The sequence below is a fragment of the Camelus dromedarius genome, chromosome 16 (assembly GCF_036321535.1).
Source record: "Camelus dromedarius isolate mCamDro1 chromosome 16, mCamDro1.pat, whole genome shotgun sequence".
NCBI classification, from domain to species: domain Eukaryota; kingdom Metazoa; phylum Chordata; class Mammalia; order Artiodactyla; family Camelidae; genus Camelus; species Camelus dromedarius.
The window spans coordinates 49,050,862-49,074,435 of NC_087451.1; the positions used below are offsets into that span (position 1 = coordinate 49,050,862).

Sequence of the window (23,574 nt, forward strand, 5' to 3'; positions counted from 1 at the left end):
TTTGCATTCTTTTCGGAAGCCTATTTAACAGTATGTGGCAGGAGGTGTGCAAATGTCTATTATTTTTTGTCCAAAGAATTCCATTCCTATAATTTTTTTAATCCTGTGAATCCAGTTCTAAAGGAAAAAGCTGCACACATATATACTTATTACTCTTATTTGTAATAGAACATTAAGAGAATTTAAAATATTCACTAGTAAGAGAATGGGTTAATATTCAGTAACAAGAGAGTGATATTTCAACTTGGTGAACTGTTAAACGTCCTTTGAACCATGCAGATCACACAGCAGTGTGAAAAAATATTTATGATATGTTACGTGAGTATACTGTGTTTACAACTTTGTTAAAACATATATGGAAAATTTAGAAATGGAAAGGAAAACAATCATATTCAGGCAGTAAAAAGATTAACATGTTTTCATATTTCAAAAAATGTTTTGTCAAACAAAAATATTAAATAGAGGATTCCCACTTAAAGTGTCAGTAAATTGTACTAAGTTTGTATACAGTAGTGGCAAAATTGTTCATTTGTGTTGTTTTTCCTTAATATGAGAGGTATAAACTATGTAATTTTTTGGAGATTCTCACAGTGAATTTCAGTTTTCACTAAGTATCTCTAAGTAATTACAGTGAAAATACTTGAAATGAGATAATAAAAATAGGCTCTTCGTATAACTTACAACTTTTGGAGTTATAAGGGTGTCCACGTTAGACATTTTCATATCTTTTCCTCATGTGAGACAGGTTATCATTGCAGCTATACTTGCAGTTTAAGCATGTGACTAAAAGAGAAGAAATCAGTTCTCATTATGTGTTCCAAACAGTGTTTCATTGGAGTTTTAATAAAAGACTTTAAAGAGGAGTAAAAAACCTACAAATATGCTGACCAAGGACATAGAGGACTATACAGAGCTCAACAGTGTGTGTCTTGGGGAAGGATTGTAGAACTGAAGTTAGGATAGGGCTAGTTTGAAGGAAGAGCCTAGTTTTATTCTTTATACTTTTGATTGCTTTAGTTTACATTTAATAGTAATGTTATTGTATGTTAGTTGTTTATTCTTGTTTGTGTTCTATAAGCCAAGTTCCAGTTTCAATTCTGTGGTCAATTTAAATGTTTTAGGATGAATAATCCTCTGTGAAATGCAAAGTCTGTTTTCATCCCCTTCTCTCATTTTTGAAAAATAATTTATCCTTTCTGTTCCAAAGGAATTTGTGGCAAACAAGATAACTTCTACTTTATGTTGTGGCCTAGACATAAAATATTGTTGTATGTATTAGTTTTAGAGAGCTCTCCTTACTTGGGAGTTAATTTTATTTCCTGTAGAGTTCTTTGATGCTTATTGAAATTATTTGGCTGGTCAATAGGCACATGAAAAAAATGCACAATATCGCTAATTAGAGAAATGCAAATCAAAACTACAATGAGATATCACCTCACACCAGTCAGAATGGCCATCATTCAAAAGTCCACAAATGATAAATGCTGGAAAGGGTGCGGAGAAAAGGGAACCCTTCTACACTGTTGGTGGGAATGTAGTTTGGTGCACTGGAAAACTAGATTCCTTAAAAAACTAAAAATAGACTTACCATATGATCCAGCAATCACACTCCTGGACATATATCAGAGGAAACCTTAATTCAAAAAGGTGCATGCACCCCACTATTCATAGCAGCACTATTTACAATAGCCAAAACATGAAAACAACCTAAATGTCCATTGACAGGTGACTGGATAAAGTAGTTGCAGTATATTTGTACAGTGGAATACTACTTAGCCATAACAAAGAATAAAATAATTCCATTTGCAGCAACATGGATGGACCTGGAGATCGTCATTCTAAGTGAAGTAAGCCAGAAAGAGAAAGAAAAATGCCATATAATATCACTCATATGTGGAATCTTAAAAAAAGACACAAATGGACTTATTTACAAAACAGACACAGCTGCATAGACATAGAAAATAAACTTACGGTTACCAGGTGGTGAAAGGGGGTGGGAAGGGATAAATTGGGAGTTCAAGATTTGCAGATACTAATTACTATATATAAAATGAATATACAAAAGGTTTCTTCTGTATAGCACAGGGAACTGTATTCAGTATCTTGTAGTAACCTATAATGAAAAAGCATATGAAAGTGAATATATGTATGTGTATGCTGTACACCAGAAATTAACACAGCGTTGTAAACTGACTATAAACTTCAATAAAAAAGGAAATTATTTCATTTGTGTCTTAAAGCAGTTTTTACATATATATTGCTATTCTGAATTCATTAGTCATTTGACTTTATGCATATTTGCCATTTAAAGTAAGAACGATAGGAATAAAATGATTTCATTCTATATGTGTATATATATGTATATTTTATGTATATATAAAATTCCCTCGAGATGTAGGTTCTTCAGAGTTTTTCTCTTTTGCCTTATACTGCATGATGAGACTACAATTAAATAGCTTGACTTGTTAGCATTTGTAAAACAAATATTCAAGTTTTGGATTTACCAAAGTTTTTTTGAGCAAGTCTTCTCTCTCCCTGTTTCTTTTTTTATTAAAATTCAGGCTCTGCTGGTTCTTCATCAGTTAGATAGCATTGATTTGTGGAATCCTGATGCTCCTGTAGAAACATTTTGGGAAATTAGGTATCTGCACTCTTATTTTTTAAATTCAATTTGAAATTGTATTTTGTATTTTTTGTCTTCACATATTAACTCTGTAGTACTTGGTTTATTGTAAGACTTTATTCAGTTACACCTCCAGAGGTTTTATGATTCTTTATTTTATTTGACTTGAAATTATTAGATTATTTCTTGCTTTAACTATAAGAACATTGTCACAGCAGTTTATAAAATAAATTTTTAAAAGTTGTGCTAAATTTTATTACCCAACCATAAGTACTATTATTTGGTATATTCTCTTCTCTTTCAGATTTTTATGTGGTCACAGCTGTGTTTTAAATTGATTTTTACAGTTATAACCTTAGAGTTTTAAAACTTTACAACGTTAATAGTTTATTTTTTAAACTATGATCTGTCAAACATTTTTCACAATACTAGTGTTTTTGTTGGGTGAATTTATAGTGAATATCTTCTTAGAAGGCAAAAAAAAATACAGAATTTTATAATTTATTTCCTTGATTTATTTAAATTACTACCTTTCAGTGAGCACAAAGGTAACACATTGGGGAAAAATGTAAGTATGTAAGCCTCAGGTTTTGTCATTATCATAGAAGTGGGTACACTAAGTCACTTGGCAGCTGAGTTAAAATCTAGATTCTAGAGCTGTGTTCTTTGATAGTGATGTAATGTGAATTACATACGTAAATAAAAATTTTCTAGCTGTCACATTAAAAAGCAAAAAGAAATAGGTAAAATTAATTTAATATATTTTTAACTCTATATATATCTAGAATATTATTTCAACATATTATCAATATGAAAACTAAAAGGTATTTTACATTCTTTTTTTCATAAATTTTTAAAAACTTGGTATGCTTCACACTAGAGAACCACATTTCAAATGCTCAGTAGCCACATGTGGCTGGCTAGTGGCTCCTGTGTTGGAGAGTGCAGCTGTAGAGTAGAAATAAGCACATAGTTTTTATCTAAAGGGCCAGGTTGTCTCTTTTATAACTATTTAATTCTGTTGGCATATGAAGGTAGCTATGGCAATATGTAAATAAAAGAGTGGGGTGTGGCCATGTTCCAGTAAAACTTTATTTGCAAAAGCAAATGATGGACTGGGTTTGGCCTGTAGGCAGTTTGCAGACGTCTGCTCTAGAGCCACTAGGTTTGCATACAGTCTGTGTTGTGCACCTAATCTGTCATTTCTTCTTGAGTCCTCTGCAAGGATGAGATGCATGGATGAAACAATGGGGAGCTGGGAGAGTAGGAGGCCTAGAAATACTTCCTTTTTTAGAAAAACATAATCTGTATTCTTACTTCCTATGATTATCATAACTTTAACATTTTGATAATATTTCTCTAAAATAAGTGCTTGAAAGGAAAATAGCCTTCTCTAAACTTTGTCCATTATGAGAATGCCATTCTTTATGTACTGATTGTATCTGCATTAAGTTGTTTGTTGACAATGCTGGTAACAATGACCTTTATGTTTCTGCAGCTCACAAATGCTTTTTTACATCTGCAAGAAATTAACTAGCCATCAAATGCTTAGTAGCACAGAAATTCTCAAATGGTTGCGGGAAATCTTGATCTGCAGGAATAAATTTCTTCTTAAAAATAAGGTAAGCGTATAACATCTTTCAAAAGGAAGAATATTTGTAATAATATAATGAGACAAGATTAGGAGAGTGTTTATTAGACAAATTAAGTCCTGATTCAGCTCCTCCCTCCTACAAAGTCTTCAAGGGAAATACATGTGCAGAAGACAACGGCTGATGTATCAACACATTAAAAATTATTCTAAGGCTCTAACCTTAAAGCCACAATCCTGATAAATTCTAGTTGAGTTAAGCAGGACTCTGGGAGAGTCCTAGGAGGAATGGGGGCTACTATATATAATCAAGGAAGATTGAGGAACATATTCTATCTCTCCCCTCAAATTTATACATAAGACTTGAATCTTGGCAGGGGGGGCATAGCTCAAGTGGTAGAGCGCATGCTTTGTGTGCACAAGGTCCTGGGTTCAATCCCTGGTGCCTCCAGTTAAAAAATAATAATAAATAAATCTAATTACCTCCCCACCCCCCAAAATAGACTTGAATCTTGTAGCTAGGGTGGTCCAGAGAATGTTATCTATATTTATAAAGAAGCTGAAGGGAAGAGGTTGAGGGTCCTCAATCTAGGGGTTTTTTTTGTTTTTTTGTTTTTTCCTGCCTGAGAGCTTTCACCTCTTGCAAATATCAGGAGTCTTTTTCCTTAGGGTTGAGTAAAAAGTTTTGATTCTGACCTACTGAAGCATGGTGACAGGATTTTAACATTTTTTATTGATTTATAATCATTTTACAATGTGTCAAATTCCAGTGTTCAGCACAATTTTTCAGTCATACATGGACATATACACACTCATTGTCACATTTTTTTCTCTGTGAGCTACCATAACATTTTGTGTATATCTCCCTGATGGTGACAGAATTTTAGGGGAGAGAGTAGAGCCTTAAATTTCTTTTAACATACAGTTTCTATAGTTAGTTAATTAAAAAATTCTTTTATTATGGCATAGTTTTAGTACTATTTGATTCAATGAATTTTTATCTATTTCTAGAATGGGTAGAATCTATGAGAAATCTTAAATGTATCAAATGCATATGCTTTTCAGTGTATCATGCGGCTTATTAAATTTTTTTTGTAGAAGTGGGCTAATGGTGGGTTGGATTTATTCACTTCTGGCTTATCTTAGTGTGTTAATATAGTGGAATTTAGCATTACTCCTAAGGTAAGGAACAAGATTAGACTTAAGAGTTTCATGCCCTTGCCTATGGTATAATTCTCCAGAATATAAGCATTAGTAATCCATTAATGAATGTGTTGTCCTCTGGTCAGTGAAGTCACTCTTATAACATACTTGGCATATATACCAGTGTCAATTACTGGTCCAGAGGAACTTAATCCCTGTAGAGTCAGCTTCCAATTATCCTGACATAACACAGGATATAAATCTTATGGGAGGAAATCTTTGTCATTTATAATCGACTGAGAGTTACATTATACTTTTCATATGATAGATTTATGTTGTTGATGTTTTATTTGTGTCCATGTTAATTTGTATATCTAGAATCTGTTGATTCTGATGATTTGAAGAGTGGAAAGCTTAGAGGAATTTCAAAGACACTGAGCAAGTATTACTTGTACTATTGGATTTCTAGTGAGTGTTCCTCAAAATGAGGGTAGTAGGAGTTGGAAGGAGAGGTTTTCCAGGATAGTCTCAAACAGAAAGACAACTCATATTAAGAATTTATTTCTCTTGGTTACCAGTGCTTTGAAAAGGCTTACTTACTTCTTCTTTCTAGCAGGCAGATAGAAGTTCCTGTCACTTTCTCTTCCTTTATGGAGTAGGATGTGATGTTCCTTCAAGTGGAAATACCAGTCAGATGTCCATGGATCATGAAGAGTTACTACGTACTTGTACTCCTGGAACCTCTCTCCGGAAAGGGAAAGGAAACTCATCCATGGTAAGGAGCTGCTTTTGTAGTTTTCTTGTATCATCATCTGTGCTCTGTGTTTTTTTCGGAATGAACTTCAGTAATAACAGCTTAGCAAAGATCTGCTTAGCTTTTAGTTCTATCACTGCTCTTTGTGGAACCTCAGGCAAGTTCCTAATATCTTTGATTCAGTTCCTCAGCTTTAAAGTGGGAATAATAATAATTTCTGCCCCAGGATTGTGAGGATTAAATGAGATTATGTGTAAACAGCAGTTGACTGTTTGACACTTAAAAGCTATAACGGAAGCTATGGTTATTATAAATCTCTATCCCATAAGAAAGATCACTCATACTCCCAGAAGTTTAAAAGTTCTATCAATTAAAAAAAGTACAGATTTACTGGGAGAAAAAGCATTTTGCTTGATGTTATACATAAGTGTTTTAATGATTTGTGTGTGCTCAATTCTCTTTAAAAATGTCATAATGCAGGTGAAAATATCAAATCAGTACAGAAGAGTTTCTATTCCAGACCAAAGCTTTTTTTGTCCCTATTTTAAAATATAATCTTCTCGAGGAAAAAAACAACTACTAAGCAGTGTGGTACTTACTATTGTCTACCTTACATATGGAATTTGCATTCATTTTGCAAATGAGGATTTCTGTATTTTGTGTTTTGGGAATATGTTATCCAGAACCAAGTATATCTTCTAAGCAATGTTTAGTTTTTATTTGTGTCCTTATTTTTAGTCAGTATTGCTGTATAATTATTTTATTTCTTCCCCCTGAGTGAATAGAATTTCATGTTACTTCCTCATCCTGTGTCATTTATAATTGACTAATAAGTGTGTTACATTTTTTTCATTGAGCTGATTTATGTTACACATGTTTTATTTGTGTTCATATGAAACTTAATCTTCTTCATTTCTGGAATGTAGAATAGGATAACACCTATTATGTTTGAAATTGGACAGATAGTAGTATTAGGCTGGTCTAAATAATCTGATTTCTCATTCAGATGAGGTATTTTGGAGTTTGAAAATTCTATCATGGTTAAAGGGGAAAGGTCTTGTGAGTTATTGTATGCAGACATATAGGGCACATAGTTTGTTTCATTATTGGGTTTTGTAGATAAAATTATGTAAGTTGCAAAGTTGCCTCCCACTCCTGACTTCCAGGATAGTGCAGCAGGGTGCAGTGGAACCCCACCAATATGCCGACAAGCCCAGACCAAACTAGAGGTGGCCCTGTACATGTTTCTGTGGAGCCCTGACACTGAAGCTGTTCTGGTTGCCATGTCCTGTTTTCGTCACCTCTGTGAGGAAGCGGATATCCGGTGTGGAGTGGATGAAGTATCAGTGCACAACTTCTTGCCCAACTATAACACATTCATGGAATTTGCCTCTGTCAGCAATATGATGTCAACAGGTAAATGTGGATAATGTTTTTTCACTCAGTCTGTCTTTAATCACATGACATCTGATTGCTTTAGGAATGTAGGAATATATTTAAGATCACTACTTTGTAAGTTTACAGGGCTAATTCAAATAGCCTACCTGAAATCCTTTTCTGCACAAGGTAAGGTGAAACTGAATAGCATTTGAAATAAGTTGTTAATTTCTCACTGAGTTTCTAATATGCTATATATTTGTTCAAAAGCTGGCAGTATAGATTGCTTTCAGTTATAGATTATGTAATTTACTCTGAACTGTATATAGTGGAGTTTCAAACACACTGATACATGTTTTGAGTAATTATAGGTGGGGAAAGCTATTTTAGGTTGTGGACATTGTGGAATCCAAGTTAAATACCCCTTTCCTGTGAGGCTGGTAAAAGGAAGTATTCAGCTTTGTCATTTGAAGTGAATGAATGAATCATTCCACTCCTCCTACTCAGCCTTTGGAGTTGGGCTTGCCAGGTTCCCCATTGACAAGCAGGGCTCTAAGTGAAGTAAGTTGATTTTCTGTTGTCCTTGCTTAGGAAGAGCAGCACTTCAGAAAAGAGTGATGGCACTACTACGGCGAATTGAGCATCCCACTGCGGGAAACACTGAGGTATGCCCTTAGCAACAGAATATCCTTTCTGGGCCCCCGACCCTCAGTTTTAGAAGCCTCATGATAAGTATATGTGACCAGGAATATCTTTTGAAGCAAATCTAAGATATGTGCGTATTACAAGAGGAATATTATACATACCAAATTTGAGACCTGTCTATTACTGATTGATTTTTAGCTCTGGGTTTAAAGTTGCTTTCAAGTGGTAATTTCCTTCATTTTAGGCTTGGGAAGATACACATGCAAAGTGGGAACAAGCTACAAAACTAATCCTCAACTACCCAAAAGCCAAAATGGAAGATGGCCAGGTGAGTTCGTAAAGTTGACTTTGTCTTGTTAATTGATCTGCTAAACATATGTACTTCACTTTAGTAGTCTTTTGTGAGTCACTCTTAGTATAGTAAGTGTGTAGTTGTCTTAAGACTGATACTTAGGTGTGGTTCACCTAAACCTGCACTGTCTAATATGGTAGCCACTAGCCATTAGTTAAATTAAAATTTAACTTAAATTAAAATTAAATATGATTAAAAATTCAGTTTCTCTATCATACAATAGCCACACATGGAAATTGAATACTATCTTGGACAGCACTGATATAAAATGTTTCCATCGTTGTGGAAATACTGGATAGCACTGAGCTAGAGATGATTTATGGTAGAGACCATTCCTTTCGCCTCTTTTCTTTCTCTTTCTCCATCAGAGTATTTCACAGAATTTTCAGGAAAGGGATAACAAAGGTAGAGAAAAATAAATTAAAATTGAAACAATACAATTTTACTATTTTACTAGGTATTCTAATTCCAGAAGATTGAACCCATAGGTTAAATGAAATTTTTAAGTTTGGACATTTCATTCATCAACTATTATCATCTGTTACCCTCAAAATTTAAGTTAGTTGATCTTTGTGTACATTTGATTTGTAATGGCCATTTTGCTCTTATTATTAGATGTTTTAGAAAAACTCATTAGTCCCCCATTGTTATTTTCTTGTCATGCTTAAATTAGAACAAGAAAAAAATGTTATGTTTTTGTGAAGCAAAAATTTGTACCCAGTATCACTATTTGGAGGGAACATGTGTCTTTAGAATGAAACCTTCTTTTTGGTAACTTTTATTGAGATATATTCACATACTCTACAATTCATCTGTTTAAAGTGTATGATTCAGTGGTTTTTAGTATATTCACAGAATTGTGCAACCATCACCACAATTTAATAAAAACCTATACCCTTTAGCCATCATTCCCTAACCTTCACCCTTTCCCCTATCCCCTGCCCCCAGCCCTCGGCAACCACTAATCTACTTTCTGTCTCAGTAGACTTGCCTGTTCTGGACATTTCACATAAATGGAATCATGCAATATATGATCTTTAGTGACTGGTTCCTTTCACTTAGCATAATGTTTGCAAGGTTCATTTATGTGAAACAAAGCTTTTTTAAAAAAACTTGATATTCTGGATTGATTATAGTAGTCTATGACAAAAATAAGTTAGTGGCTCTTTAAAAATGTATATGATAATCTTATGTTTGGATTTATTACTTTAAACTGATTTTTGCATTTTTCACATTTTTTTAAATTGAAGCATAACATTTATACAAAAATATGTGTAAATCGAAGTGATAGTGCAGAATATTAGGAGGTGAACATACCTGCAACCAGCACCTACATCAAGAAAAAAAAAAAGCCTGTTTTTTCTCAATACACCTTTAAAGATTTTTAAATTGTTTCATATCTGGTCAACTTAAGATTTTTAAGAACCTCATTTTTAATTTGTAATAAAAGTTTACAGCTTGATTTAAAAAAAAAAAAAAGGTCAACAAACTGCAAGCACTTATTAATAAAGGTCTTAGATTAAAAAAAAAAAAAGAAAAGAAAGAAATCATTACCAGCATCCCAGAAGCCGTCATTGTGCCCCTTCCAGTCACTAATGACCAAGAGTAACCATTATGCTAACTAAATACAGTTATTTTCCTGTTTATAAACTTATGTAAGTGGAGTAATAGAAATACACTGTAATATCTGACTTCTCTCACTCAATATAATGTTTGTGGGGTTCAGCCACAGTATTGCTTGTAGTTATAGTTCATCCACTGTTACTGCAATGTATTATTTCCTTTAACAGTCCACAATTTAATTTTCCTTTCTCTTCTTTTTTCGCATTGGATGGCTATACAAAGACTATTTAGTTATTGCTGCTATGGGTATTCTTGCCTGTGTCTTTTGCTGACCTTCTGGATGTATTTCTGTAAGGCACTCAGTTAGCATTGAATTAGAATTACTGGGTCACAGGGTATGCAGATACACATATAGGGGAATATAAGTGGATACAATCACATAAAAAAACTGTTCAGTAGTTTCACAAAGACTTTTAAAAGACAACTAACATTTTTATATGAACTGCTATAATACCCATATAAATGGTGAAATATTATCCAACCATTAAAAGCATTCTTTTTAAAGAATACATACCAAATGAGGCAGTTAATCCACTAACAGGGGTCTGTTAGTGGTTTCTTATACCTGCATGAACAAGCAATTTTGCTATTGTGATTGTTCAAATTATAGCCCTTTAAAGACTAAAAGTAAGAAATAAAATATTATACTTACTTTTCTAATTCAGTTAGATGAAAAATATTTTGAAGTACTTAAATATTCAATAAAATTAAACATTTATATCAGGCCTGGACAGAGGTAAACTGAAAACATATAATATAATGTAATATAATGTAGTATATTCAATTAATAACTGAATTCACTATGTCAGAGAATGGAACAATATTATCAAAGCAGAATAAGACAAAGGAAACCTGAAATTGTACCAGTGGAATAGAACTGAAAATCATGCAACTTGTAGTAATCATTTGAGCCCTAGTAAGAAGTATATAAATATACAGCAGAATTCAAACTGAAGAAAAAACACTAACCTAATTCTGCATGCACTATGTAAGTCAAGAAACAAAAGATCCCCTAGGTGGAAGAACAATGTCATTATCATGATGTTTATATTTCAGGTTCAGTTTAACTTCGTTTATTTAGCTTCTTTTATATATAATATGACACAGTTTAAGAACATTGAATTGTAATTTGAAAACAGAATAATCACCACTATGTTACCAGGGTCAAGAGGAAAATAAGGATTATTATCATTCCTTTGTTTCTGTTGGAAGGGATCTAATCAAGGGAAGTGCTGAAAAAAGCAAGACAGTGATAAAATATGAACCCTGTTAGGGAAAAGTCTTTAAACCTAATATGAAAATCATAATTATTAAAAAATAGATTGGTAATGGTATATTAAATGCTATGAATTTACCATACCTAGTTGATAAGAATATACAAAATGAACTTTGACTACTGCATAAAATTTTTTTAAATTCCTATTTGCCTGTTGTTTCCTAAATTTTCAAGTCATCTTTCAGTGAGTCTCATTCAGGTCTATCCCTGTAAACCAACATGTTAAGGAACAGAGAAATTTCTCTGCTTCATTTATTAATCCTTCAAAAAGATAACTGCATCATCATCTTGGACTATATCCCACAACAAGATTTTTCCTTTCTTCCAAACAGTACCCAAGTTAAATGTCTTTCACAGAATTACTGTTGAGTTGATGTTTATGAATTATAGGTCCTTGACTAAGATGTTCATGGTAAACAGATGCTAAATTGGCAAGATGTTGTTAGAGATGAGATGTTAGCTCTCCATATGAATTAATCTGGCCTAGATCCTCATAACACCCAGCTTCTTCACTATCAAAATCAGCCTATTTTTTTCTCCTGATTTTGCACTGACCTGGGAGCTACTACAGCTGACATCTTCTGCACTATGCTTACCGTCAGTCATATCCCTGTTGTGATGGTGATGATGTGGTGGTGATGTTAGTGGTGCTGAATGTAATGATGCTAAGTAGCCGACAAGCAAATAATTCATTTCCAGTAGTCCCAAGAAAGTCCCCAGTGCATGTAGTACTACAAGATTTCTGAGGTATTTGTGTTTATATGAGCAGCATTCATTTCCTCTCACATATGTTCTGTGTCTTCAGAGTGTGAACAGGCATCTAACATTTGTATTCGATTATCTACTGATAGCATTGACTCCGTGTTGAAAACCATGTCCTTTCCTGTTCCGTTGCTTGCTGATAGGCCTTGGGAATCCTCTAAGTAAATGCCTGCTTGACTTTCTAACTTTCTATTCTGAATATCTGTACCACAGCTAGTTGTAGGAGGATTATGACCATCATCACTTTCATCTTCTTTAAGGGCTTCCAATCTGCAATGTCTTCTGACTGTACCTCACTGCCAGGGCTCCCAGCTGACGGGCTTACGTTACTAGAATTCACCTCATTGCTAGATCTGTCACTATGCCCACTCTTGCTACCAGGATGACTGCTTGCATCTTCACTACTGTTGGCAGTTTTGTTAGAACTTCCTTGCATGAATTTCTTTGTGTCTGAAAGTTGCTGTTGCATATGTTTGGTTCTGTGTATAATTTGCTCATCCATTTCAACACCACTGCCTCCAGTTTGGTGGGTTTTACTGTTAACGCTGCTTTGAGGACTAACGGCAGGTGACCAAGGTGATGAAGTGGGTCTTCTGAGCTCTTCCTCCTCTTATTTTCAATGGGAAGTATTTAATAAAGATGCGGAAGAACTCTGTTTAGATAGCTGAGCCTTTGCTGCTAGTACATTATTCCATAATGCTTTAATTAACATCAATGCCTTGTACAATGTCTGTTCAGTTTGAACACTTGGCTCAAGAGCTGAAACCAGGTTAAGGAGATGTCTGTGTGGTACTGGATCCAAATTCTTAATGCATAAAGAAAGTAAGTAATGTATAGACCCAACTACAGTGTTTCAGCTGTGCTGCAGCCCAAATGTAGTAATGTGCTAAGTACTCAGTCATCCTTCCACTGCTAAAAAATTCAGAATCACTTGACAAATGTTTGATAATCTCAGTGAGAAATTTTGGTCCATATATATGCTCTACTATATTGCTGCTTCTAAGCCAGTCTGCAAGTCATCCTGCAGTGAAGTTTCTGTGTTTGATACCAGTGATTCATTATTGCATACATTGTTGAAGGTGTGAAGTTGATTCATTATCTGACTTAGCCCCCAACTAACCTCTTCATCAAAGTAGGTCACATGAAGGACTTAAATGCAAGATCTAGGTTTATGTATCAAAGTGTAATGCATCCAGTGGTTCTCTCACTGTGCTCACATTATCTGTGTCGTCAGCCGTACTCTGTCTTAAGTTCTAATCAGAGAACTTGCATAAATATCTGATAATATAGGTCCTGAAAGGGCTGATGTGCTGCATGATGGCAGAGATATAGCCATATTCTAATATTAGATAAAGCTACAGTAAATCCATGTGCTATAAATGGCAGAGTTTTAGGAGTTCCATATTCAAAGCAATCCATGACAGGCCATTTTTCCCACAAAACATACATAATGAAGCAAATGCAGTGGTACTTCTACATCATTCATATCACAGAATGTCCCTAATATGTTGCTTTCTTAGGTTAACATCCTCTGTAGTAAGATGAGTATTATGCTTATAAGCAGTATGTAACAGAAATTGGATTAAAAAAATTTTTTGCCACACATAGTATGAGTTTTTCTTTCTCATCTCTGTTCCATAAACTTAAAAGGATCAGAACTCCTAGAAGATTCCTCCTCTGTCAGATTACAGATTTTTGTGGAGTATGAGTTTTTTTTTCCTATTGAGTTTTGTCTGTCTGTACTCCTTCATTCCACTCTTCTACATTCAGTGGTTCTTCTGTTTAGTTAGTCTCATCTTGCCACGTGGAATCTATGTTAATAGTAGTACAATGTTTACAAAACTGATCCTGGAGCATGTGACCTTGGGCAGGCACTAAGTTAATAAGTTCACACACTACTTGGTTAAAATCTCCAAATGCTTATAGTCCTTAAAGCAGCATAGATATTACCTCTGTGTCCAGGAATCAATATAAGCAAATATTCTGAGAGTATGTTCCTTTCTGAGCCGCAGTCCATCACCACCTTCTATATCTGATACTGGATCTGTGTTTATCACTACCCTCATTTCTGTACGTTAAGACTTACCATACTCAAGCAGTATGACAACCTTGATGTGACTAGAAATGGCAAAGTGAAGACTTGGATTTTTTAAATGTAAAAAATGGTTTTTTTTGTCATGGTAGTAATGTTGTGTAAAATGTAATTTGTCAGATCTCTCAACCAATTTAGATTGAATTCATGCTTTCCATAAAACTTTTGTGTTTAGGCTGCTGAAAGCCTTCACAAGACCATTGTTAAGAGGCGAATGTCTCATGTGAGTGGAGGAGGATCCATAGATTTGTCTGACACAGACTCCCTGCAAGAATGGATCAACATGACTGGCTTCCTTTGTGCCCTTGGGGGAGTGTGCCTGCAGCAGAGAAGCAATTCTGGCCTGGCAACCTATAGCCCACCCATGGGCCCAGTCAGTGAACGCAAGGGTTCCATGATTTCAGTGATGTCCTCAGAGGGAAACGCAGATACACCTGTCAGCAAATTTATGGATCGGCTGCTATCCTTAATGGTCTGTAACCATGAGAAAGTGGGACTTCAGATACGGACTAATGTTAAGGATCTGGTGGGTCTAGAACTGAGTCCTGCTCTTTATCCAATGCTCTTCAATAAGTTGAAGAATACCATCAGCAAGTTTTTTGACTCCCAAGGACAGGTAAAGTGTTCTCTGCTTTATTTTTCACCTTTCTCTATGAATAGAGTGACTCATTTGAAATAATGAAGCTTTTTTTCTTTTAGATTATTTAATTTAGATACTGGCATGAACTTTCACTTACAATTTAAAAAAAAACAGGACAAAAAATTGCAGAAAGAAGAATCATCTAATGTAGGAATCAGTTTGCTTTTTAGGGACTCTAGGGCATAGATGTGTCTGGGGTTATCAGTGTTTTGAGTATGGGTATGAGTGTCTGTGTGATTCTTTGTACCTGTTTGGATATATGCCTGTGGGTGCATTTCTGCAAGTGTATGACGTTTAGATCAGACAGCTTCATCTCTCTGTGGTCTGTCTGCTGTGTATTGATTCCCCAGATGTGTTTTGTCGTCTGTATAGGTTTTATTGACTGACACCAATACTCAATTTGTGGAGCAAACCATAGCTATAATGAAGAACTTACTAGATAATCATACTGAAGGCAGCTCTGAACATCTGGGGCAAGCTAGCATTGAAACAATGATGTTAAATCTGGTCAGGTAAGCATTCTACTGAAGTATAGCAGGCACACATTGATAATTGGTAGTTAGTGAGATAATTTGCCATCCTTTTTTTTGTTGTTGCACCCAAATTAGGGTGTGACAGTAGGGTAACTAGAAGTTATGTAATTTCTCATATAAGCAAATGGAAATCTTATAGCTTTTATGGTTACATTTCATCATTTTACTTAGAGATTAAAGCATTTAGAAAACCTTCTCTTTTGTTTATATCTGGTAATTTTTTTTTAATGTTTCTGTGTCTAAATAGGTATGTTCGTGTGCTTGGGAATATGGTCCATGCAATTCAAATAAAAACAAAACTGTGTCAGTTAGTTGAGGTAATGATGGCAAGGAGAGACGACCTCTCATTTTGTCAAGAGATGAAATTTAGGTGAGTTCTCAAAAGAGCAAAGTAGGGCCTTGTAAATCTTATTTAGTAAAGGGCAGAAAAATAGTAGGCACATGGTTATCATGGGAAGCGGGGAAGGTGGAAAAGGAGCATTTTATATGCTTTTGTCTTCATGTCTTTTCAACTTTCCCAAAGCTTTGTGCCCATGATAGTGTTACCCCTTTTCCTCAGGTTATACTACACTTGAGCAAAGAATTTGACTCTGTTTCCAAATGGATACCATCGCTAAGGGCTAATGTGGTCGATCCATATCAAGTTGCCCTTCTTTGTGCCCAAGTTTGTGCCCTTCTCACTGTTAGCTTTGTGATAGCAGTATCTCTTTTATGAAATTGTCATGTTGCCTGGGTGATTTGGCAAATTACTTGCACTTTTAAAAATTCTTATTTGACTAAAATGTGTGATTTTAAAAAAATTGTTTGCTGTTTTCCTTTTCTCTGCCATTCTGTAGGAATAAGATGGTAGAATACCTGACAGACTGGGTTATGGGAACATCAAACCAAGCGGCAGATGATGATGTGAAATGTCTTACGAGGTAAAAAAAAAAAAAGAGACCTTTAGGTATTAGCAGATTTACTCTAGACATTAGTACTGCTTCATTATAGTTTTTACATATGTATTTTATGTGACTGAAATTTTGGGGGGATCTCAAGCTTTTGCATTTGAATTATATAAAGATACTAATCTTACTTCTTTTTAACTAAAAGACTTTCAGTAAAAACAAATATGAAAGAGTGTTATGTTTAGAAAGTTTGTGCATCTGTTTAGGAAAGATTGCTGGAAAATAAGGTATATAAAGCCTTAGATTGTATTTATTTTTTGATTGGGTAGATAGATATTATTTGAGGAACTTAATTGTTTTGAGTCTTTCTAAAAAGTAATTGCTTAAATTTGCTCTAATGATAAATACTTATTGTCACATACCAGAAATATTTAAACATTATAAATTACATAATAACCATTCACATATATTTCTTTGACCAGGCTTGCTTCCATAGTACATGCTTTTAATTTAAGGTAGTCATTTTGCCAAGATTGCTGTGTAGAAAGTTATTATTTCCCTCTCCCCAACTTGAAATGTCTTTGCATTCTGGGCTCTGCATATTAACACAAATTATTTAGATTGTCATAGTACTTTGTTTAATGAAATAGGTGGTTCTTAAACTTTGTGTCTGTTAGGAAGAAGTTTATTTGAGGGGAAGGTGGAATTGAAGAACTTGAAAGACTTGTGGACTTTACATTTTATTTTCTTCAGAGATTTGGACCAGGCAAGCATGGAAGCAGTAGTTTCACTCCTGGCTGGTCTTCCACTGCAGCCTGAGGAAGGAGATGGTGTGGAATTGATGGAAGCCAAATCACAGTTATTTCTTAAGTAAGTTTCAGTCACCAAAAAGAAAGCAAAAACCAAAGCCTCACATACAACAAAACAAAGTGTAACTCAAGTGGCAAATGATAATATTTAGAAAATGGACCTCACTGCTTTGTTGCTACTGTGGCCATCAGCTGCTGCCTCACAAAATATAGCATATGCATGAAGCAGTGTTCACTATGATAAGGTTGGTACAGGAAAACAACTGTGTTTTGTAGTTTTTAAAGAAAATCATTTGATCAGTGAATTTTTATTGGCAGTTAACCCAGATCACCTCATTAGGTCACTTAAAATTGCATTGTCTAAACTATTTGGACCACTAATTTTATATTCTAAACATTAAAAGTGATGCATTTACCAGGAAATCATTGCATCTATTTGTTTCTTATGTTATGAAGTATGTACTGGGCTTTGTCAGGATAAAATCATACTCAACATAGGACACCTCACAATGAGCCACACTGGCTGATTACCCAAAGACTGGAGAGAAGCAGATACCCAGGGCCACTCATGTGATGCGTATGTGATGATTTCAGAATGTCTTATTAGCTTTTTGGTTGGTGTAGCTTTTACTGGATAAGGGTTAGTCTTTTTATTTTTCAGGTATTTCACATTGTTTATGAACCTTTTGAATGACTGTAGTGAAGTTGAAGATGAAAACGCACAAACAGGTGGCAGGAAACGTGGCATGTCTCGGAGGCTGGCATCACTGAGGCACTGTACAGTCCTGGCAATGTCAAACTTGCTCAATGCTAACGTGGACAGTGGCCTCATGCACTCCATAGGTGAGATAAAATGAAAGCTTCATATAGAAGAAATTTAGAACCTGGAGAATTCACATGTAAGACAAGTGAAATTACTTCAAGATTGTGTTAGTAAATTTGCATCTATCTGTCCGTATCAGGTTTAGGTTATCACAAAGATCTGCAGACAAGAGCTACGTTTATGGAAGTTCTGACAAAAATCCTCCAACAAGGCACAGAATTTGACACACTTGCAGAGACGGTGTTGGCAGATCGTTTTGAGAGACTGGTGGAGTTGGTCACGATGATGGGTGATCAGGGAGAGCTCCCTATAGCTATGGCTCTAGCCAATGTGGTCCCTTGTTCTCAGTGGGTAAGTTCATTGAGTAAGAGAAGAACAGTGCCTGGCACATAGCAGATGCTTCAAAATTCATTCATTCAATGAATGTTTATTGAATTAATTGTTAAAACTTTTATAGCTGGAAGGAACTTCAGATAATATGAGTGGTTTTCAGCTATGGAAAGTGATTGGCGCTTCTAGCCCTCACCAGATTTCTTAAGTATGAGGATCTTATTTCTCATATTTAAAAGTCAAACTCCTTACCTGCCCCACTGAAAAATTCCACTTGAACACTCATCAAAAGAAAATTAAAACCACTGATCTGGTCTGATGTCTTCATATTTTAAGTGAGATAATTAGGGTTAAATCTCATAATTAGTTGTTAGTAATGATAAAACTAGAATTCAGGGCTTGTGCCTGTTCACTACCTGTAGTTCACAACTCTTTTTTTCCTGTAGTGAACTGTACAATTAAAAAAATTTTACTTACTCCTATTTGAACTTGAAATTATAACACTGCTTATTTTAAATACCGAAGACATAATAATGGCTTTTTGGCATCCCTTAATAAAAAAATTTCCTAAGACCGTATCATTCTTGACAACATATGCTGAACATTTGACAAGGGCTGTCCTTTTCCATGTTTTAAAATAAAATAAAAGCTGTTGATTTTATACTGTACCCAAAGTGATTTCAGTTTAGTAAATTGTATCTGATAAGGTAATCTAGTTGTTTCCTGTAGATATGCTTCTGCTTAAAAGCTGTGGCTCTTATTCCTCATACTTAAAGTGAGACTCAAGCTCTCTATCCTGGTCTACATGGCTTTACCCACCCTGGGCCCTGCCTTATCTCTGACATCATCTTATGCCATTTTCTTTCTTGTTCACCAAACTTAAACCACACTAGCCATCAAACACGTTAGGCTTATTTCTACGCTTTTTGCTGCTGCTGCTGCCTGGAATGCTTCTTCCCTGATCTCTTGTTATTCAAGTTTCAGGTCAGAAGTCACTTTCTTAGTGAGATCTTCTCTGTCCACACAGTCAAAACCGTGCCCCCAGGTCATTCTGTCACATTCCTTATTGTATTTTTGTAGCATTTATCTACTGTGTGAAATTGTCATGTTCATTTAATTGCTGTTCTCCTTCCACCACATTGTGAGCTGCGTGAGAGCAGAGGCTGTGTTTGTCTTGTTTACTGCTGTGGTTCCAGGTCCTGGAGTGGAGCCTGGCATATAACAAGGACTCAGGAAACAACTGCTTAATTAATGAAGATGGAATCTTGCTTGTAGCAAAGGAATTAGAAAAAGGAAATTATTGTTAAAGCTTAACGTTGGTTCATAAATCTTCCTATGTTTTGAAAATGGATATTGTGAATTACCTTTTAGCACCTGCCTGTCATTAGTCAGCACTAAAAATTATCAGTATTTTTAATAAAGAATCAATTTAGTTCAAGAAACTTCCATCATTTTTTTCTTTCAGTAAATCATTTCTTATGAGTTTCATATTAAATGACTTTCTTTGAGAAAGAGTTTTACATTAGGCTACATCCATTAGAGCTACATCTGAAGGAGAACAAAATACAAGATAACTTTAAAACATTTTAGTTCTATTTTATAAGTTTAAAATTCTGGTGCTTTAAGTTTTCTGAATTTTGCAGGGAAGGGATTAGAGTGGAAAAAAACATTTAGCACAGCAGTCTAAAAATAGTTTTATTTTGTATCTGAATTATCTCTTGTAATTATACTTGGTTTTAAAATAGAGGATAGACTTTTTATATCTAGTCAATTATGTATTATATATAACTATAAGGAATGCAGCAGAATTTTGGATCTTTGGTTTCTAGAGTATCTGTGGTTAGGATTGTTAAATTTTTTCCTTTACTTAAGTAACAGATTATAATCATCCTGGAACCAGGCAAGAACTAGAGGAGCTGTGGGCCTGACCCTGACTTTGTTGTCCCTGATTGAGGTTCAGGGCATCTTTTTATGGCTACCCCCGTTCTCACTAAACCTCTTCCCAACATGTGTAGTTAAATAATGATTTACTCTCACATTCATTTTTCTTGAGTGTACCAAAAAATACTTTCTTGTGGGGAATTATGAGGGTTGTCATTTAGGTACTAGATGGTAATTAGCCACCCACCCCCACTTTGTACGTTCATCTTGCTGATCCCTTGGTTGTAAATGCACAACTCTGGTCTTTTTTCCTGACTTCCTGCAAATCCTGTAGTTTTTCCATTTTTGCTGTTTCTTGCCTAGCTCATGTTCAGTGTTCGCCAAGTTTCCCTGACCTTATGAGAAGAGAGTAGAGCTGTTATGGTCACCAGAGTCTTATTCCATCTCACTGAATTTCTAAGAAAATTATTTGTGCGTATCAAATTCTTTGCCATCATCTTCTATTTCTTCTTTCTTTCATTTTGTCACATAATTTGAGCTGAATCCTCAATTTTTTTTTCTGTCTTCTGGTAACACCTTGGCCTCTTTTACTTTTTTTCATTTAATCCTCAGAATTAGTAGCTACTATAGATACACAGAAATAGTCATCTATCGTAGACAAGTGTATACAGATAAATCCCAGGGGTAAACTTAATCAGTTACCACATACCTTGATTCTGCAGATTTGCCTTTGGATTTGCCTTTCAGTTTCCTGCTTAAGGAAAAATGGGGATGTTCACACTAACAATCTTGTTTTGTTCTCAGGATGAACTAGCTCGAGTTCTAGTGACTCTGTTTGACTCTCGGCATTTACTCTACCAACTGCTCTGGAACATGTTTTCTAAGGAAGTAGAATTGGCAGACTCTATGCAGACTCTTTTCCGAGGCAACAGCTTAGCCAGTAAAATAATGACCTTCTGTTTCAAGGTTTGTATCATTTATCATTTTTTGTGCATGGAGGTATGCCAAACAGTGACTGTGTACAGAATGTACAATAAAATATCTTCTTTAGTGCAGGATATTTGGGGCAGGCATAATAAATTCCTACTTGTGTATTTCTGTAGGTATATGGTGCTACCTACCTACAAAAACTCCTGGATCCTTTATTACGAATTGTGATCACATCTTCTGATTGGCAACATGTTAGCTTTGAAGTGGATCCTACCAGGTTTGTCATCCTGTCATCTGCAACTGCTGTCCATTTTTTCACTATCAGTGCATGAGGCAAGGCCCTCATAATTTCTCTCCTTGATTCTTAAAATTAGTCTTTAATTATAAAAGTTACACACAAATACATTTTTTGTAAAGGAAATTACAAATAACATAAAAGATGTCTTTGACTGTCACGTCTAGAGACATGGTGCTGTTACTAGTTGGGCTGTTCTGTCCTTTTTCAGTGCATTTGCATATACATATTTCTAGTGTATATTATAATGTGGGCACTTAATATAAATGGTAACATATTGCATACTTGGTTTTGCAACTTGATTTTTTTGACATAACCCTGTGTCTTAGACCTTTCTTTGTCAGTATAGAAAGATGAATCTCATTCTTTTTAACTGCTGCATTATATTTCATGGTTTGGCAATGTCATAATTTATGTAGCCAATACCATATCAATCCCATTGGCTTTTCCAGTAACTTTCTAATTATTGTCCCAGCATTATCTTGTTATTTGCAGGTCACTTGCAGTAGGAATTATTCTGAAACCTAGGCCTTTTTGTTACTTTCTTTCTTAGAAACCATCAGTTGTTCCCCATTGACTACAAGAAAAAATACAGTGTCATCTGACTGTAATCCACCATCACCTCTTGTCATTCTTTCATGTGATCGCTGTACTTTAGCTCCAGTGAAATATGCACATGTTATACATTTTTAAAGTGGCTTGACACATGGGATTTGTTTGGATTGGAGTTGCCTAATAAGTAATTCCTTTTCCCTGCCCAAGTTCAAAACCAAAAGGGCAGAGGGAGGAGAGATGGGAAGGAAGTACCCAGGAATCAACTATCACCTTTATTTCTGATCAAAATGATTAGAGACAGTGGGCTTTAGATCCTGTGGGCATATAGACTTGCTAATATTTCACCTTAAATTATAATCATCTACCCCACCCCTTGCGTGGCTAGATAACTACAGGCTTCTGTCATGGGGGCTGCCAAGCCTTTCCTCACAGAAGTGGAGAGCAGATCAGAATGTGTCTTTTCTACAGGTAGACGTACCTAGAATGAGGAGGATGGCACTGAACTGAGCATGCTTGAATCTGTTTTTTAAAAATCTATTTCACTCTTTCTCCTATAATGAGGAGTGACTTGGAAGAGAAAGAGGCCTAGGTGTGATGCAAGGTGCAGTTTAAAAACCACCATCTCCATGAAACTTTCTGCCCAGCCCTGATTCCATCCATATACACATACTACACATGAGCAAAGAAATATTCTGTGCTCTACACCATCACTGTAATGTTTAATTGTGATGCTGTAGTTTATGAATTTATCTCCCCCTCTAGACTGTTGGCTCTTTTACATTTTATACATCTTTATATCCTTCTGTGAGTATTTAGAATGGTATCTGCAATATAGTTATCATTTCATAAATATTTGTCGAATGAAATTTTAAACAATTATGTTATGCTTGTTTTTTCCAAGCCACGTCTCTTGTCTTTCAGTTAGGACTTTAACGTTGTCTTATTTTTTATTTTCAAGTTCAGAACTTCTTGATGGTTGCTCTTCCTAAATAATTTTATTTGGCAGCTTCATATCAGTTGATATTTTGGGCTCTGCTTATGCTGAAGTATCAACTGTAACATCTAATCAGAACTCTGGCACTAAATTAACTAATTACTATTAAAATAAATAGTTGCAGTTTAAAACTTAAAAGCAATATTCTTTTAATGCCATCTTGTTTTATGTCACCATTAAGCAATTTCATTTTCTAAAGGTAAAAAAATTACTTAGTGAGAGTGTGAATTAACTGCCTGTAAGAAATCTACTGCACTAAGGGCTCTGATGCACAGGGGAGAACTAGGTGACAAACATCCTATATTTAGGTTACTTGAAATCAAACAGGTCTTCTCTTATACGTAAAGAGCTTGAAAGTTAACACTCCCACATTCACAAGAAAAGCTTAAAACAGAAAATCAGCAGTTTGTCTTAGATTCATCAGAGAATTGAAGGGCAACCCCCCCCCACTACTCCCTGCCCTCCCTCCCCCAAAAAAGAGAAAACTGGAGACACAGGCAAATGCAGAGAATCCCAGCTTACTGGGAGAAGCTGCTGTTGGAGTCAGTAACTGGTAGGAACACTTAAACTGTAATTGATGAATTGCTAGAAGTTGAGTATGGATTAGCTTGAGAATTAAAACTTTTGAGGACCTTCTGTCAGAGGGACCCCCACACTTT

General features: G+C 35.1%; 1 protein-coding gene and 1 non-coding gene across 5 annotated transcripts in view; both read left to right on the top strand.

The window, feature by feature from the left end:
- The window catches only part of NF1 (neurofibromin 1), a 224,956-nt gene that overhangs the window by 93,978 nt on the left and 107,404 nt on the right, over nt 1-23,574 (top strand). For 3 of the 4 annotated variants that reach the window (XM_031468338.2, XM_031468339.2, XM_064495894.1), the window contains exons 15-29: nt 2,562-2,641; nt 4,122-4,245; nt 5,971-6,132; nt 7,278-7,527; nt 8,080-8,153; nt 8,378-8,461; nt 14,414-14,854; nt 15,251-15,390; nt 15,659-15,781; nt 16,248-16,331; nt 17,052-17,168; nt 17,769-17,950; nt 18,070-18,281; nt 20,946-21,107; nt 21,245-21,348. In XM_031468338.2, the coding sequence (XP_031324198.1) occupies nt 2,562-2,641; nt 4,122-4,245; nt 5,971-6,132; nt 7,278-7,527; nt 8,080-8,153; nt 8,378-8,461; nt 14,414-14,854; nt 15,251-15,390; nt 15,659-15,781; nt 16,248-16,331; nt 17,052-17,168; nt 17,769-17,950; nt 18,070-18,281; nt 20,946-21,107; nt 21,245-21,348 (2,339 nt within the window). The remainder of the gene's footprint in view (nt 1-2,561; nt 2,642-4,121; nt 4,246-5,970; nt 6,133-7,277; nt 7,528-8,079; nt 8,154-8,377; nt 8,462-14,413; nt 14,855-15,250; nt 15,391-15,658; nt 15,782-16,247; nt 16,332-17,051; nt 17,169-17,768; nt 17,951-18,069; nt 18,282-20,945; nt 21,108-21,244; nt 21,349-23,574) is intronic. The other variant, XM_064495892.1, reaches the window with a different exon arrangement.
- Nucleotides 4,593-4,665, top strand: TRNAT-UGU (transfer RNA threonine (anticodon UGU)). The gene has a single exon. It is a non-coding gene; the product is annotated as a tRNA-Thr (tRNA).